The 12,503-nt window shown below is 53.1% G+C and overlaps 4 protein-coding genes across 4 annotated transcripts; 2 read left to right on the plus strand and 2 right to left on the minus strand.

Moving 5' to 3' along the window:
• Nucleotides 1-282: 282 nt before the first annotated feature.
• sge1 (Global transcription regulator sge1) lies at nucleotides 283-1,338 on the plus strand (the record flags this gene model as incomplete). Its single annotated transcript, XM_065758214.1, is given in 2 exon segments — nucleotides 283-289; nucleotides 308-1,338. 2 exon segments carry the CDS (start codon nucleotides 283-285, stop codon nucleotides 1,336-1,338), a joined length of 1,038 nt encoding a protein of 345 aa, XP_065613356.1.
• A 2,553-nt stretch (nucleotides 1,339-3,891) lies between these two features.
• MTO1 (Mitochondrial Translation Optimization) lies at nucleotides 3,892-6,077 on the minus strand (the record flags this gene model as incomplete). The annotated part of the gene is made up of 3 exons (XM_053199112.2): nucleotides 3,892-5,565; nucleotides 5,638-5,902; nucleotides 5,974-6,077. 3 exons carry the CDS (start codon nucleotides 6,075-6,077, stop codon nucleotides 3,892-3,894), a joined length of 2,043 nt encoding a protein of 680 aa, XP_053043438.1.
• Nucleotides 6,078-6,883: 806 nt separating this feature from the next.
• On the minus strand, nucleotides 6,884-8,703 carry VPS45 (vacuolar protein sorting-associated protein 45; the record flags this gene model as incomplete). The annotated part of the gene is made up of 2 exons (XM_053199113.1): nucleotides 6,884-7,498; nucleotides 7,564-8,703. The coding sequence occupies 2 exons, from the start codon at nucleotides 8,701-8,703 to the stop codon at nucleotides 6,884-6,886; spliced, it is 1,755 nt and encodes a 584-aa protein (XP_053043439.1).
• Nucleotides 8,704-9,551: 848 nt separating this feature from the next.
• On the plus strand, nucleotides 9,552-10,872 carry MMM1 (ERMES complex subunit mmm1; the record flags this gene model as incomplete). The annotated part of the gene is made up of 2 exons (XM_053199114.1): nucleotides 9,552-9,598; nucleotides 9,666-10,872. 2 exons carry the CDS (start codon nucleotides 9,552-9,554, stop codon nucleotides 10,870-10,872), a joined length of 1,254 nt encoding a protein of 417 aa, XP_053043440.1.
• Between the last annotated feature and the right edge of the window lie 1,631 nt (nucleotides 10,873-12,503).

The raw sequence follows: 12,503 nt of genomic DNA on the forward strand, positions 1-12,503 counted from the left end.
TTAAACCCAACCTTCATCGGCCACGTCGCCTCCACCCTCGACGCTCTGGTTCTCTTTGAAGCATGCCTGAGCAGTGCACTACACCATGTTCCCCGCAGACCACACGACCGCGAACGCCAGGATCTCATCAAGAGCGGCAATGTCTTCATCTACGAGGAGCACTCGTCCGGCATCAAGCGCTGGACTGACGGAGTTGCTTGGAGTCCCAGTCGCATCCTCGGCAACTTCCTCATCTACCGCGAACTCGACCGGCCGTTCCCACCAGGCGAAAAGAAGCGCGCCATGAAGCGTAACAAGAAACCCACAGGTGTGACGAAGCCCGAGGTTGCGCGCCAAGGCAGCGTCAACGGAGCTGCCTCTACTATGGGCATGGGGGATGGCTCGCAAGGCGGCAACAAGGACGCGGAGCGAGCATTGATTGGATCCCTAGTCGACTCGTATCCCTTCAAGGAAAACGGCCTGGTGAAGAAGACGATCAGCGTGACTTACCAGGGCGTGCCGCACCACCTGGTGTCCTACTACAACGTCGAAGATGTCACAGAAGGCAAGCTGATGACCCCTTCCAAAGATCACCAGCTCTCTACCATCATTCCCAGAGGGGAGTTGATCATGTCGCAAAATTTCCGCGCCCCAATTGACGAGGTCGAGATGGACGACTCCCGAGGAGGTCACGGACTTTTCGCGCAACACTATCCCGTTAACGGCCACCACCAGAGCCTGTCACGAGCGATGTCGGTACCTTCGCTACACATGAGCGGAATGCCTGCGACGCAGTTTGGCCATCCGCCATACATGTCGTATATGAATCCGGTTCCCGGGTCCGTCAGCAACGTTGGCTACGCGCAGCCCCAACACCCAAATTACGCATATGACAGCCTGAGCCGTGCAGGCCGGTATCCGTCAAGTGCTGGCTTGGCTCCCGACATGTCTCGAAACATGGCACTCGAGTCACAGCATCATCCTCGACGACACTCGACAGCTTACGAGCCCGTCACGGGCCCCGAAATGGGTCTTGCTAGCAGCTTGCCAGCTGTTTCAAGCGACCCGTCAAGGTCAATGGGCGGAGGCAACTACATGACATCAATGTTGTATTCCCAACAACGTCCTCACGACATGTCTCCTCATGAGCCCTTCCCCTCGCCGTCGCCCCGGCACGTGCACAACGAGTCTGGAATGGGCGGTGACAGAAGCGCCCAGGGCTTCCCCATCGAAGGGCTCAACCGCGATACGTGGAACACGTTTGACCAGATAGGCGAGGACGACCAAGGCCAATACATGCCGCAAGGGAGTGCAGGCTGGCCGAGTAGCAACAACAACAACTCGCTTGGTAGGACCTGAAGAGAAGTAGGATGAGAGTCGTGTGCACGTCTCAGCTACCGTGCATGTCTGACACGAAGCTGTTGGACATATAACAGGACCCAACGTTGGTTGGGTCCGGATCACCAGAGAGGATTGCCCTTGAACGACAGTGTGGAAAATGTTGCGGGGTCATCAAATCCTTCAGGTTAGAGAGGGAGACTCTGAATTCAGGCGCCAAGGTGCTTGAGTAGCGCGGCGCCGAGGTTGCGGTTTGCGATGAAGTTATTTGATTCGGAAGAAAACAGAGGTGCGCAAAGCTGAGCGCAACCTACGATCCAGGAGTATGTGAGGTATACTGAACAAGGGAAAAGGGGTTTCCTGGGACTGCCGAAAAGTTTACCTGTAAGGCAGTGACAGTCTGCAGACACGCATGTTGTACTCAACGCAACGAATCATCATGCGATGTGATCGTTTGTCTAGGTAGTAGGTATGCGTGGTCTGTAGGTAGTGCTCCATTCGATGAGAGTGATTACTTAGACAGAGTAGCTCTTTGCTGCATTACACTTCAACATACCTACCTTGTTTAAGGACAATTGGAAAAAGTCAGTCTACTATGCGGCAAAGAAGAATATGCTAGTGGCAGAGGTATGCTACTTGTGACATGGTTGTGACACGGGCCAATGGTGAACCACGCTTACCAAACGACGAGAACCAAAAAGGTACATTTCCTTAAGTACTTTAGTAAGGTACTCAAGGTACCTTACTCCGTAAGCTTTGAGGAAAGAGCTCAGCAAAGGGGGGGTAGCTCCCGTCGTCTTCCACCCGCACGTGAGCTCGTGATCGTCACTCATCCAATCAATCGTACGAAAACCAAGTGAAGCTCAATTGCGGTCTACGTCGTGGCTCCAGTACACAGATATGCTGTTTGTCAGGCTCGGTGGTCGCAGGGCTTTGTCTCTGGCGCAATGCGGTCGCGTGCAAAACAGCTTCTGCCCCAGCAGGAGCAATCGTCTTCTCCATGCGTTGCCGTCACCAGCACGACATCGGCCGGCGTTGAAGCTCACTGCCAGTGCCATTCTCAACCACCCACCTCAGCGCCAATCGCGACCACGTCTCGTCGCTCCCTACGTATCGCAGAGCGACGGTAAACCACCCAGGTTTGTCTCCTTCTCTCCACCCCGCCAAGGTCCTTCCTCTACAATGCATAGGCTGACGAGTGAGGTTGCTGCAGCACAGCAAGCAAGCTCGTCGCGAAGTTACCCACGTTACCACCGACCCTCCGTGAAGACATCCGCACCCTCCCCAACCTGCTGACGCTCTCGCGCCTCGTGGCCGCGCCGTTTGTGGGCTACTTTATTCTCCACGACCAACATGCCTGGGCCTTGGGCTTGTTCGCGTACGCCGGCGTGACGGATTTGCTGGACGGATGGATCGCCAGGCGGTGGAAGCAGCAGACTGTTGTCGGGACTGTGATTGATCCAATGGCAGATAAGGCGTTGATGACTATTCTCACTGTGTGCCTCGCCGCTCAGGGGTCTCTTCCAGGTTGGTCCTTTTCTTTGCTGACTTTGGCCCCCTCCATCTTCGTCTGTCAACGGAGAAGCTCCCGGGAATCGAACAAGGTGATGGGAGGGGAGGGGTGACGTGAAGAGTTCTTCGAAAGCCTCGCCGACGCTCTCGCCAGATTAAGGAAAACAGTATAGACTGACGATCATATGCGCCTTACAGTATGGCTCGCAACAATTATCCTCGGCCGCGACGTGGGCCTCGCCATCTCCGCCATCTACTACCGCTGGATCTCCCTCCCACCTCCAAAGACCTTTGCGCGGTACTGGGACTTTTCCCTGCCCTCGGCCGAAGTACACCCTACGACCATCAGCAAGTACAACACATTCCTTCAGCTTGTCCTCATCGGCCTGACGACGGCTGCGCCGGTGTTCAGCTATGACCTGTCGACGCCCTTGACAGTCATGCAGTACGTTGACCCCTCTCCCCCCTGCCGGTGCTAGACTTCTTCGCGAACCTGGAGAAGACAACGCAGTATTCTTGTAGACTCTTCTGTTGTGCTGACTAGAGGCCAGATATGTCGTCGCCACCACCACGATTTGGAGCGGCGCCAGCTACATCTACACCAAGGATGCGGTCAAGATTATTGCACCTCCCAAGACTCCACCTCCAAAGGTATAAATGGTATGAGGAGGCTTTCACCCTTCATCCCTGACAACTTACTCTCCCAACTCTCCGAGGTTTCAAGACTGCTCAGTCATTCAAAGCTCATTCTTGTCAACTGTTGAGATCCAACGGCAAAATCATCAAGCAACATCACCGCAGCCTTGTGGGAGTAAAATTGCAGTTCATCCATTAGGTGTGGCGCATCAGTGTACGTAACAGAACATGTATAAAAGGGGCGTTATGGAAGGTGGGCAAAATTTTGTAAAATTAGATGTACACGCGCAAAGGGAGCAAGAAAGCTTGGTCCCCGTCGGCAGTTATGGTGTTGGTACAAGCATTAAGGCTACGCTTTTCTGGCCTTCTCCATCTTTACATCAGTCGGAAAGCCCTTTTTTCTAAGCATTCTATTCAGTCATTGCGTTACGGCATGTCCTTCTCCCGGCTCTGCTGCTTCTCCCGCCACGGCCTCTCCATATTAGCTAGGGCAATACTCTTCTGCTGGCGTTGCACATAGCCCAACAGGCGGAGGCACCCAGAGGGCGTGATACCTTCCAATCGTCTCGCCTGCGCCAGAGTCTCGGGCATGGTGGCTTTTAGAACCGTTTTCTCAGCCATCGCCAGTCCTGGAACCTTGTCATAGTCGATCGATTCCGGCAGCCTCAGACTCTCATCCCGGGCAAACACCTTGCGCTCAGCGAGCTGCCGCTTGATAAATGGTGCGTACGTCGCCTCGATGTGAATGCGAGACTTGAGGCGCTGCGAAATGGAGTCAATGCCTGGTACCGCGGCAGCGACTTGGTCCCAGGTCACGTCCTTTAGTCGGAGCATGTCCATTGCGTTGCGCCGGGTCGTGTCTTCTTTTACGCGGAAGCCGCGTTTGGACCATTCAGGTGTGCTTTTGCTCGTCGAAGAGAGGAGTAACATGATGTCTTCCATCTGCTGCTTCTCATCATTAAAGTGTGTCCACCGCTTGTTCGACACGACGCCCCAGTTCCGTCCTTTTTCTGTCAATCGAAGGTCGGCGTTATCCGCCCTCGACGTCAGTCTGTACTCGCTTCGTGTCGTGAACATTCTATACGGTTCAGTGACGCCCTTGGTAATAAGGTCGTCAATCATGATGCCGATGTAGCCGTCTGCTCGGGATATCGGGGCCGCTTCGAGGCCCAGAGCGGAGCGACCGGCGTTCATGCCGGCAACAATGCCCTGCCCAGCCGCCTCTTCATAGCCCGTGGTGCCATTGATTTGTCCGGCGAGGAACAGGCCGCTAATCTGCTTCGTTTCGAGTGTCGCCTTGAGGCTCCGAGGGTCTATGTAGTCGTACTCGACGCCGTAGCCCACTTGTGTCATGACGCACTTCTCCAGGCCTGGGATCGAGCGCAGAATCTGCTCCTGAGCCTCTTCCGGTACCGTCATGGACAGGCCATTGGGGTATATGAGGTCGCTGTCGAACCCTTCGGGCTCCAGCCAGACAAGATGCTTGTCTTTGTCAGAGAACCGGGTGATTTTTGCCTCTAGTGAGGGGCAATATCTCGGTCCTCTGATGGTTTCTCGGATGTGTATCGTCTTATCCAGATTGGCCCTTACGATGTCATGCGTCGTCTCATTCGTATAAGTAACCCAGCAGGACAACTGCTCCTCGACGGCCACCCTATCGTTTAGGAAGCTAAACGGCAGCGGCGGGTCGTCTCCGGGCTGTCTCTCCAGCTGCGAAAAATCAATGCTGTCTTTGGCGATACGCGGCGGCGTTCCTGTCTTGAGCCTTCCTAGGCGAAAACCACTGTCATTCAACGACTTGCTTAGGCCAAAAGAGGCATCTTCCCCTATCCGTCCCGCGGGATACGCTTGCATGCCAATATGAATTTCGGCGCTAAGGAACGTGCCTGTCGTGATGATGACTGCGCGTGTAGGAAGGACCTCGCCAGACTCGAGGCGCACACCTGTGATCTTGCTTTGGGCGGAACTCGTGGTGTCTGCGCTCTCGCTCGTGACGATATCGGATACACTGCCTAGCACGATGGACAGGTTTGGGTACGTTTCCAGCTCTTCTCTCATGTGCTTCTGGTATAATTTTCGATCAATTTGCGCTCGTGGTCCCTACAGAAGACAACAAGTTAGCGACTACAAAAATTACTTCAAGGAAAGGAACTCTACAAAGGGCTCACATACCCAAACGGCTGGCCCCTTGGTTCGATTCAAGACCCTGAACTGCACGCCGGCCTTGTCGATGACCCTGCCTGCCAACCCGTCCAGAGCATCGATTTCGCGAAGTATGATTCCCTTACCGATGCCACCGAAAGATGGATTGCAGGAGCAGGTGCCGAGGTTCTGGATCTTTGGCGTGACCAGAGCTGTCCGCGCGCCGGTTCTGGCGGCTGCTGCGCACGCTTCTGCGCCCGCATGGCCGCCTCCTACTACAACAACATCGAATGGTCTTGGGACATGGGTTAGTTGTTTGCGATCGGCGCGCGAGAGGTGTTCATTCTCGGTATATTCTTAACTGACCTGGTGCCTTCTGCGACGTCTGCGAATCCGCGCCTACCGAGCTGTCGCAGGCTTCGGGCAGCAGGACATGGGCGCAGCTTCAAGGCTGCTGAAAGGGATCGCATCGCCTATGTTTACGAGCTAAGAGACTACACGCGCTCTAGCAGAAGAAAACGCGACTGGCAGCCTCGTGCCCTCAGAGGTACAGTCGAGTTTCAAGGCTGGAGTTGCCCAAGTTTGTATCCGGAGTTACTGGGCGCCTTTGCTCCCCCATTGATTATTTTTTTTGGCCCCTTGGTGCCACAGTGCAGTAACATGATCGGTGCACGGCGATCACAAGCACCGACTACAGGGCTACTTCAGGTATAGCTTCTCCAGTCGACAACATCCTACCGTCGCCACGAGCATCTTTGTAATAATATGGACTTCTCAATAGAATCTTAGAGATACTTCGCATCTCGTATGAACCATAGACAATAATATCAGCCTGAAGTGATATTACTAACTTTCTCATCCAACCTTGGGAAGTTTAATGGCTGATTACTTATATCTGCAGATTACTTATATCTGCAGAGAATACCAGATTTGAGACTCGTAGCCAAGACTTCCAATAATGAGTCATGAAGACTGATGATCACCAGGTATTTTTTACTCTTGCCCTTCTCCTCATTCGTCTTTGTCTTTTCATTTGCAACATGGACGTGTCGTAAAAGGGGTTATGGTCACTCCTCCCGCATTCTGCCAAACTGTAAATAGAGAATAGACATTCATTCCGTACTGAATTAGCCTACTTGAAGAACATCTTGATGCAAAACAAATCGATGCCTGGTTACCTTGTGTGTTGATTGTGGAAAGGCCTAGTAATACATGCAGGCATGGAAATTGCCAATGGTCAATGGGGTCTTAAGGTTCCAAATCGATTGCTTTCCGTCTATCGCCTTGTGCCAGGTTTCTGCGTCTCGGGCCACGAAGATACAGCATCCTCAACCTCTTCCAGGAACGTAGCCGAGTTGTGGACCGTGGTGCCTCCTAGTACTAAGCGCACACCTGGCGAAGATGCGTTGATTGTTGCCACCATCTTGGCCTCCTCGTACGTTGTTCCACCGACTATAAAGACAATAACGTCTTGCGGCTTGTCTCGAGTAGTTCCTCCACCCTCGACGAAAGGATACTGCTGCTCTTTAAGTCGTCCCCGGATCAGATTCTGGAGCGTACTTTCAAGCAAGGGGCTATGCTGTGTGTAAACGTTCTCGACGCCCTTTAGCCCCTTGAACCTGGCACCAGCTCCTCCAAAAATGCCACCCCCCTCGAAAATGTCCGCAATGCCTGCTTGAGCCTGTGATTGTTGCAATGAAGATTGATACTTCACTAGCTTGGAGATGAGATCTGCTCGCCGGACTGAGACCCCGCCAGCGGCCACCAAGAGGTCCTCGAGCATGGGAAGTGCATTGGACGGATTGCGCTCATATCGTAGCGCATAAAGGGCAACTAGGCCAACCTTGCTGTCGCTTGTCACCTTTGGAGACTGGATGAGCTTTTGAATGTTCTGTGGCAGGGGTCAGCTTCTGATATCTGCACTGGAAAGTCGTACTATGATCATCGAATGCATACCTTGAGATCAGCCGCATGATTGTCGTTGCAAGCGAGACTTTGTTCCAGCTCACTAACTTCGAGTAGGTTCTCGGCACCAACACGCCTACTCAACTCTGAGACCAAGGTGACGTGCTTGCTAACATTTCCGGATAGCTTGCGGAACTCGGGGTACTCCTCGATGAAGCGCTTCATGTCCGATATCGACTCGATGTTTGAGCTGTTTTGTGTTTTGGATTGGTATTGCTCCACGTAGTCTTTAATGTTGCCGCCCAGGTCACCGAAGTTGAGATACATGTTCTTCTTGAAGAAAGGATCTTGGTCTTGCGATAAGACAATCTCCTTTAGCTCCGGGCGAATATCAGGTACATCGCTCAGGTCAACTCGGCCGTTGGTAATGCCGAGAAGATGGTGCACCATGGCTTGATATGTCCACTGTGTGAGAAGTGGCGTTGCTGGATCCTCGCGCCGGTCGAGCACGAGCAGGAGAGGAGGCGTGTCCACTTTCCGGAAGTCGAAAAGTTGCTCCTCTTGTGTAATACGATATCGCACTTCTGTAGCCAATTTCTTGGTGAGTGGGCTGGTCTTGGAGTACCTGATGAGCGGCTTCTTTTTGAGTGCAAGAAGTACAGCAATAAGTCCGTCAGCACTTCGTTGCAGAGCGTCTGGGTTCCACGTGTCTGGGTTGCTGCCCCACAGACGCTGATGGGGAAGGCTGAGTCCAAGTGAAAACAAATCGGGGTTGATGACGATGAAGTCGGCAAACTGCTCCTGAACCAGCTTGACAACCTCATGGTCGTCAGCCTCGGCAAGTCTTTCTAGTGATGACTTCTTGACGACGTTGGTGAAATACAGATGATACTCTCCGTACTTCGGCTCTCGTAGTTCATCAATCAGGAGCTGAATGGAGTCTGGCGATGGTCGTACAAGACATAAACATCGCAAGTGGCGCATCTTCTCTCTGTTGGCGTTATCTATACGATCAATGAGATAGACCTCGTAGTTCAGTAGTGCTGACTGAGTGATGGCAGTGGACACAATTGGAACTGTCTCGCGGTCCAGCAGCAGAACCTTCATCTTTGCCGACTGTGTCGTTGATGAAGAATCAGCGGATTGAATCATACGAGAGACATAGCCGGCCACTGCTTGTGCCACGTCCATGTTGGCCAGCGGCGCAGAGCGCAAAGGTCGAATGCGTGTTGAAGCGTGTCCAATGGAGGAAAGGATGGGAAACGTCCTTCGGCAGGTGGCGGCGATGATATGAGAATAGCGACTAGTGCTAGATGAAAGCTGTGAATTCTCTTGGCGCAGTATTCGGCGGTGTTGTGTCTTCGATGAAAATAAGATGAATCGCTAGATGAGCGGAATCGATATCGTTTGCAGATGGCGCAGTTGACTGGGACAGCTTGCCTGAGCTCCCTGGCCTGCGTGCCTGCCGTGCCTGCGTACCTTACCTTGGGTACCTCATCCATGGTAAAGTACCTTCGACATCAGGGACCCTCACAACTATGACATTCTTTCGAGCTGTGTAGGTCAGGAATTTCCCAGCGCTAGAGTAACAATGACAACTTAGAAATAGAATTGATAGGAATAAGTCTTCCTCATTAGATCTTCCTACGACTTGAGTGTTTTGATATTGCGTACATGTTGAGTGGTATTCTATACTTCACCATTGCGGTGGAAACTCCCGCGGGAATGATCACGTCTGACACAGTGACTAAGGTAGTCTACTCGGGTCAGCCGTGGGTCCTTCAAGCAGTGACGTTCAGGCCGCTCCACAGTGTCAAAACTGTTCGTCAAACACCTCAAGCCCGAAAGGGACTTCATCGTGGCATTCATGCAGCATCTAACAGGCTTCCTTCACTAAGATTCAGCTTCCAAAGCTACACACCTCACGACGGCCAGGTCCTCACTCATAACCTTGTACTTCGTCCCCAATGAGCACGTTTCAGAGATATACTGTCTACTAAGCAACTTGGACGACCGATTCAGTTTTGGCCACCATAACGATGGCAGGCCTTGCCGCTGACACTTGCCCAGCAAAGGCAGAACCAACGTCAGTTCTTGTTCTGTTTACACACGTTCCCTGTAAGATATTGTCATACTAAACAAAGACGCCATAGCCTCTCCTTCACGCAAGGCCTCATCCTCGGTCAGCTATCAGTGGTTCTCGTCCTTGCCGCCTTCATCAAATTCTTCATCTTCGGCGACCCTCCCTCACCAGAGGTGACAGCATCACTGAGAGCAACAGAGCGTCGGTCAAGGACACTGGCCCATAAACGATCTCTCCTCAGTCTTCGGACAGCAAACGCAAAGCATGGCCAGCAGACGCTCAACCGGAAGAAGTCGAGCGTCCTCCGGAACCCCCCGAATCTGACCATCGGTTCCATCCTCAGCAAAACCTACTACAATGTTGATAGCCACCAGCCAGAAAGTTTAGATTGGTTCAACGTCCTCGTGGCGCAGACAATCGCCCAATTCCGGAGCGACGCGCAGCATGACGATGCCATTCTGAGCTCTCTCACCAAAGCACTGAACGGAGGATCGAGGCCCGACTTTGTAGACGAGATCCGCGTGACGGAGCTGAGCCTGGGAGAGGATTTTCCCATTTTTAGCAATTGTCGAGTCATACCCGTTGATGAGGACGGCTTGAATCTGGGTAGTGGCAGAACTCTCAACGCGAGCGCCGCGACGAGGGATGGCGCGAAGCTGCAGGCTCGGATGGACGTTGATCTCAGCGACATGCTCACTCTCGCCCTCGAGACAAAGCTTCTCCTCAACTACCCCAAGAACCTCAGTGCTGTGCTGCCCGTAGCGCTCTCAGTCTCTGTCGTAAGGTTCAGCGGCACCTTGTCGATTTCCTTTATCCCGAGCAACCCTTCACAATCCACCCCAACCATGATGACTTTTAGCTTCATGGATGATTACCGCCTCGACCTGTCAATCCGAAGTCTTCTTGGAAGTCGTTCAAGGCTGCAAGACGTGCCCAAAATCGCCCAACTGATCGAGTCGCGGTTGCACCGTTGGTTCGACGAGCGGTGCGTGGAGCCGCGGTTTCAGGAGATCGCCTTGCCGAGCATGTGGCCGCGCAAGAAGAACACCAGGGGCCCTGAAGATGGACTAGCCGAGATCAACGCGTCGGTGAGCAGGGCAAAGGGAAAAGATATCAACCCGGACCTCCGCGCAGAAGCTCGAAGGGAAGTTGAAGCCGAGGCCAGGACGCAGACAGGCCGGGAGCACGATTCATTACGTCGACGCAGAATGCGTAGTGACGACGGGTTGACGATACCCGGCGCGATGCCAGGGCTAGATATCGATATGAAGACCTGATGTGATACTATAATTGCTGGGGCAGAATCTAATGTATTTACAACACAACGCACCTCAGAATCCTTGTGGGAAAAGGCTCGCCGAGGTCTGGGTCAAGGGTAACAAACTTCTCCACCAAGTAATGGCCCCGGTGAATAAGAGTACATAGTAAATCACCGTCCACTTTCGACCATCGGCGGCTGTGTGGTGTCCACTGACATGCCAGTAAGGCTCGACAGCCCCCCAGAAACGGGGCAGGCCCATTGTGTTGCAGAATGCGTGTACCAGTACGATGGACAGTAGGCTGCCTGATCGGAGGTAAAGGAACGTGGCGTAGGCGCCGAAGAGGGAGGTGTAACTGAACTGCAAAACTGAGCGTGCCACTGCGGCGACCAGAGGCACTTTGGGGTGGGAGATGCGGAACTCATAAAAGTGATGAACGTGAGCAAAGCCGAAGATGACGGGAGATAGAAAGACGGTTTGCGTCAATGACATGCGAGCGCAGAGCATCAACGGAACAGAGGCAGAGCGGAATAGCATTTCCTCAGTCAAAGGTCCCTTGGTATCATATTAGCATCCCCAGAAATGGAGCAAATGATACGCCTGGGGCTTCCTTGACGTAACTTACCATGACAATATTCCGCCAGGTTGTCAACTGTGTCCAGACGCGGGTGACGGGGCCGAGACCGCGCCAGTCTTCCCAAACGCCGTCTATGAGAAGAGTCTCGTACAGCGGAGCAGCAAATAGAATTACCGTAAGGAGAAGACATGATGCAGACTCGAGTATGCCGATGGGCCAGTATCCCATGGTATGAAGTGGTCCATAAGGCAAGGTACCGTCAGGTAGACGGGCCAGGATGAGGTAGGTCAGGGCGGAGCATGATGCAGTAGAGAACAGAACGGATCTGATACGCGTGCGGATGACGGCAGGGTCGTCTCTCGACAGCGTTGGTGATGGACGGCTCGTAGGCGAGATGTAGAGAGGTGCCACGTAGATGGCCGTATATACGACCTGAACTGGTGAGTTAGTAACGGAACAAAGACCTTGGTGGGAGTGGAAGGAAGTGAGGAAGGAATCTTTCGCCCTACCAGCATCGCGCATGCCGTCAACGGCTGTATGAATGGAGGGGCAGAGCCGGGAAGACCTGTGCCAGACCCCAAGTCGGGTTTATTGGACGAAGTCATGACGAGTACGACCGGCGCAACTGCGTGGCCGAGATGTCTGTAGTAACGGGGGAATCAACTCAACACTCGACTGCCAATCCCCAAGGCATGTCGTGAAGCTGCTATGAATATTCCCTGAGTTGTCTCTTTACCAAGTTATCATGGTAAGTACGGAGTACTGGAAGAGGTAGAGTGAGGAAATTACATAACCGTTCGGACATTCCGGTGGAGCAGAGAGCCCGCATAAGATACCTTATTGTGTACTTACGGAGACTTACAGCTGGGTCCAACTGTCGCCGCGTGACGGAGTAGTGTGCACAACGAAGTCGAATCTTTTTCGTTTTCATTGGCCCCACAAAGTCCACGCCGGAACCTGCGCAGCACTGCAAACCCAGACGGGAGCGAAATTATACCCAAGTACCTATTCGTAGAGAGTACGGATATGAGATCTCACTTTCGACTTTCAAGATGGGAAATACCCCTGCGTC

The sequence above is a fragment of the Colletotrichum fioriniae genome (assembly GCF_027942845.1).
Source record: "Colletotrichum fioriniae strain IMI 355084 chromosome Unknown scaffold_9, whole genome shotgun sequence".
Lineage (NCBI taxonomy): Eukaryota > Fungi > Ascomycota > Sordariomycetes > Glomerellales > Glomerellaceae > Colletotrichum > Colletotrichum fioriniae.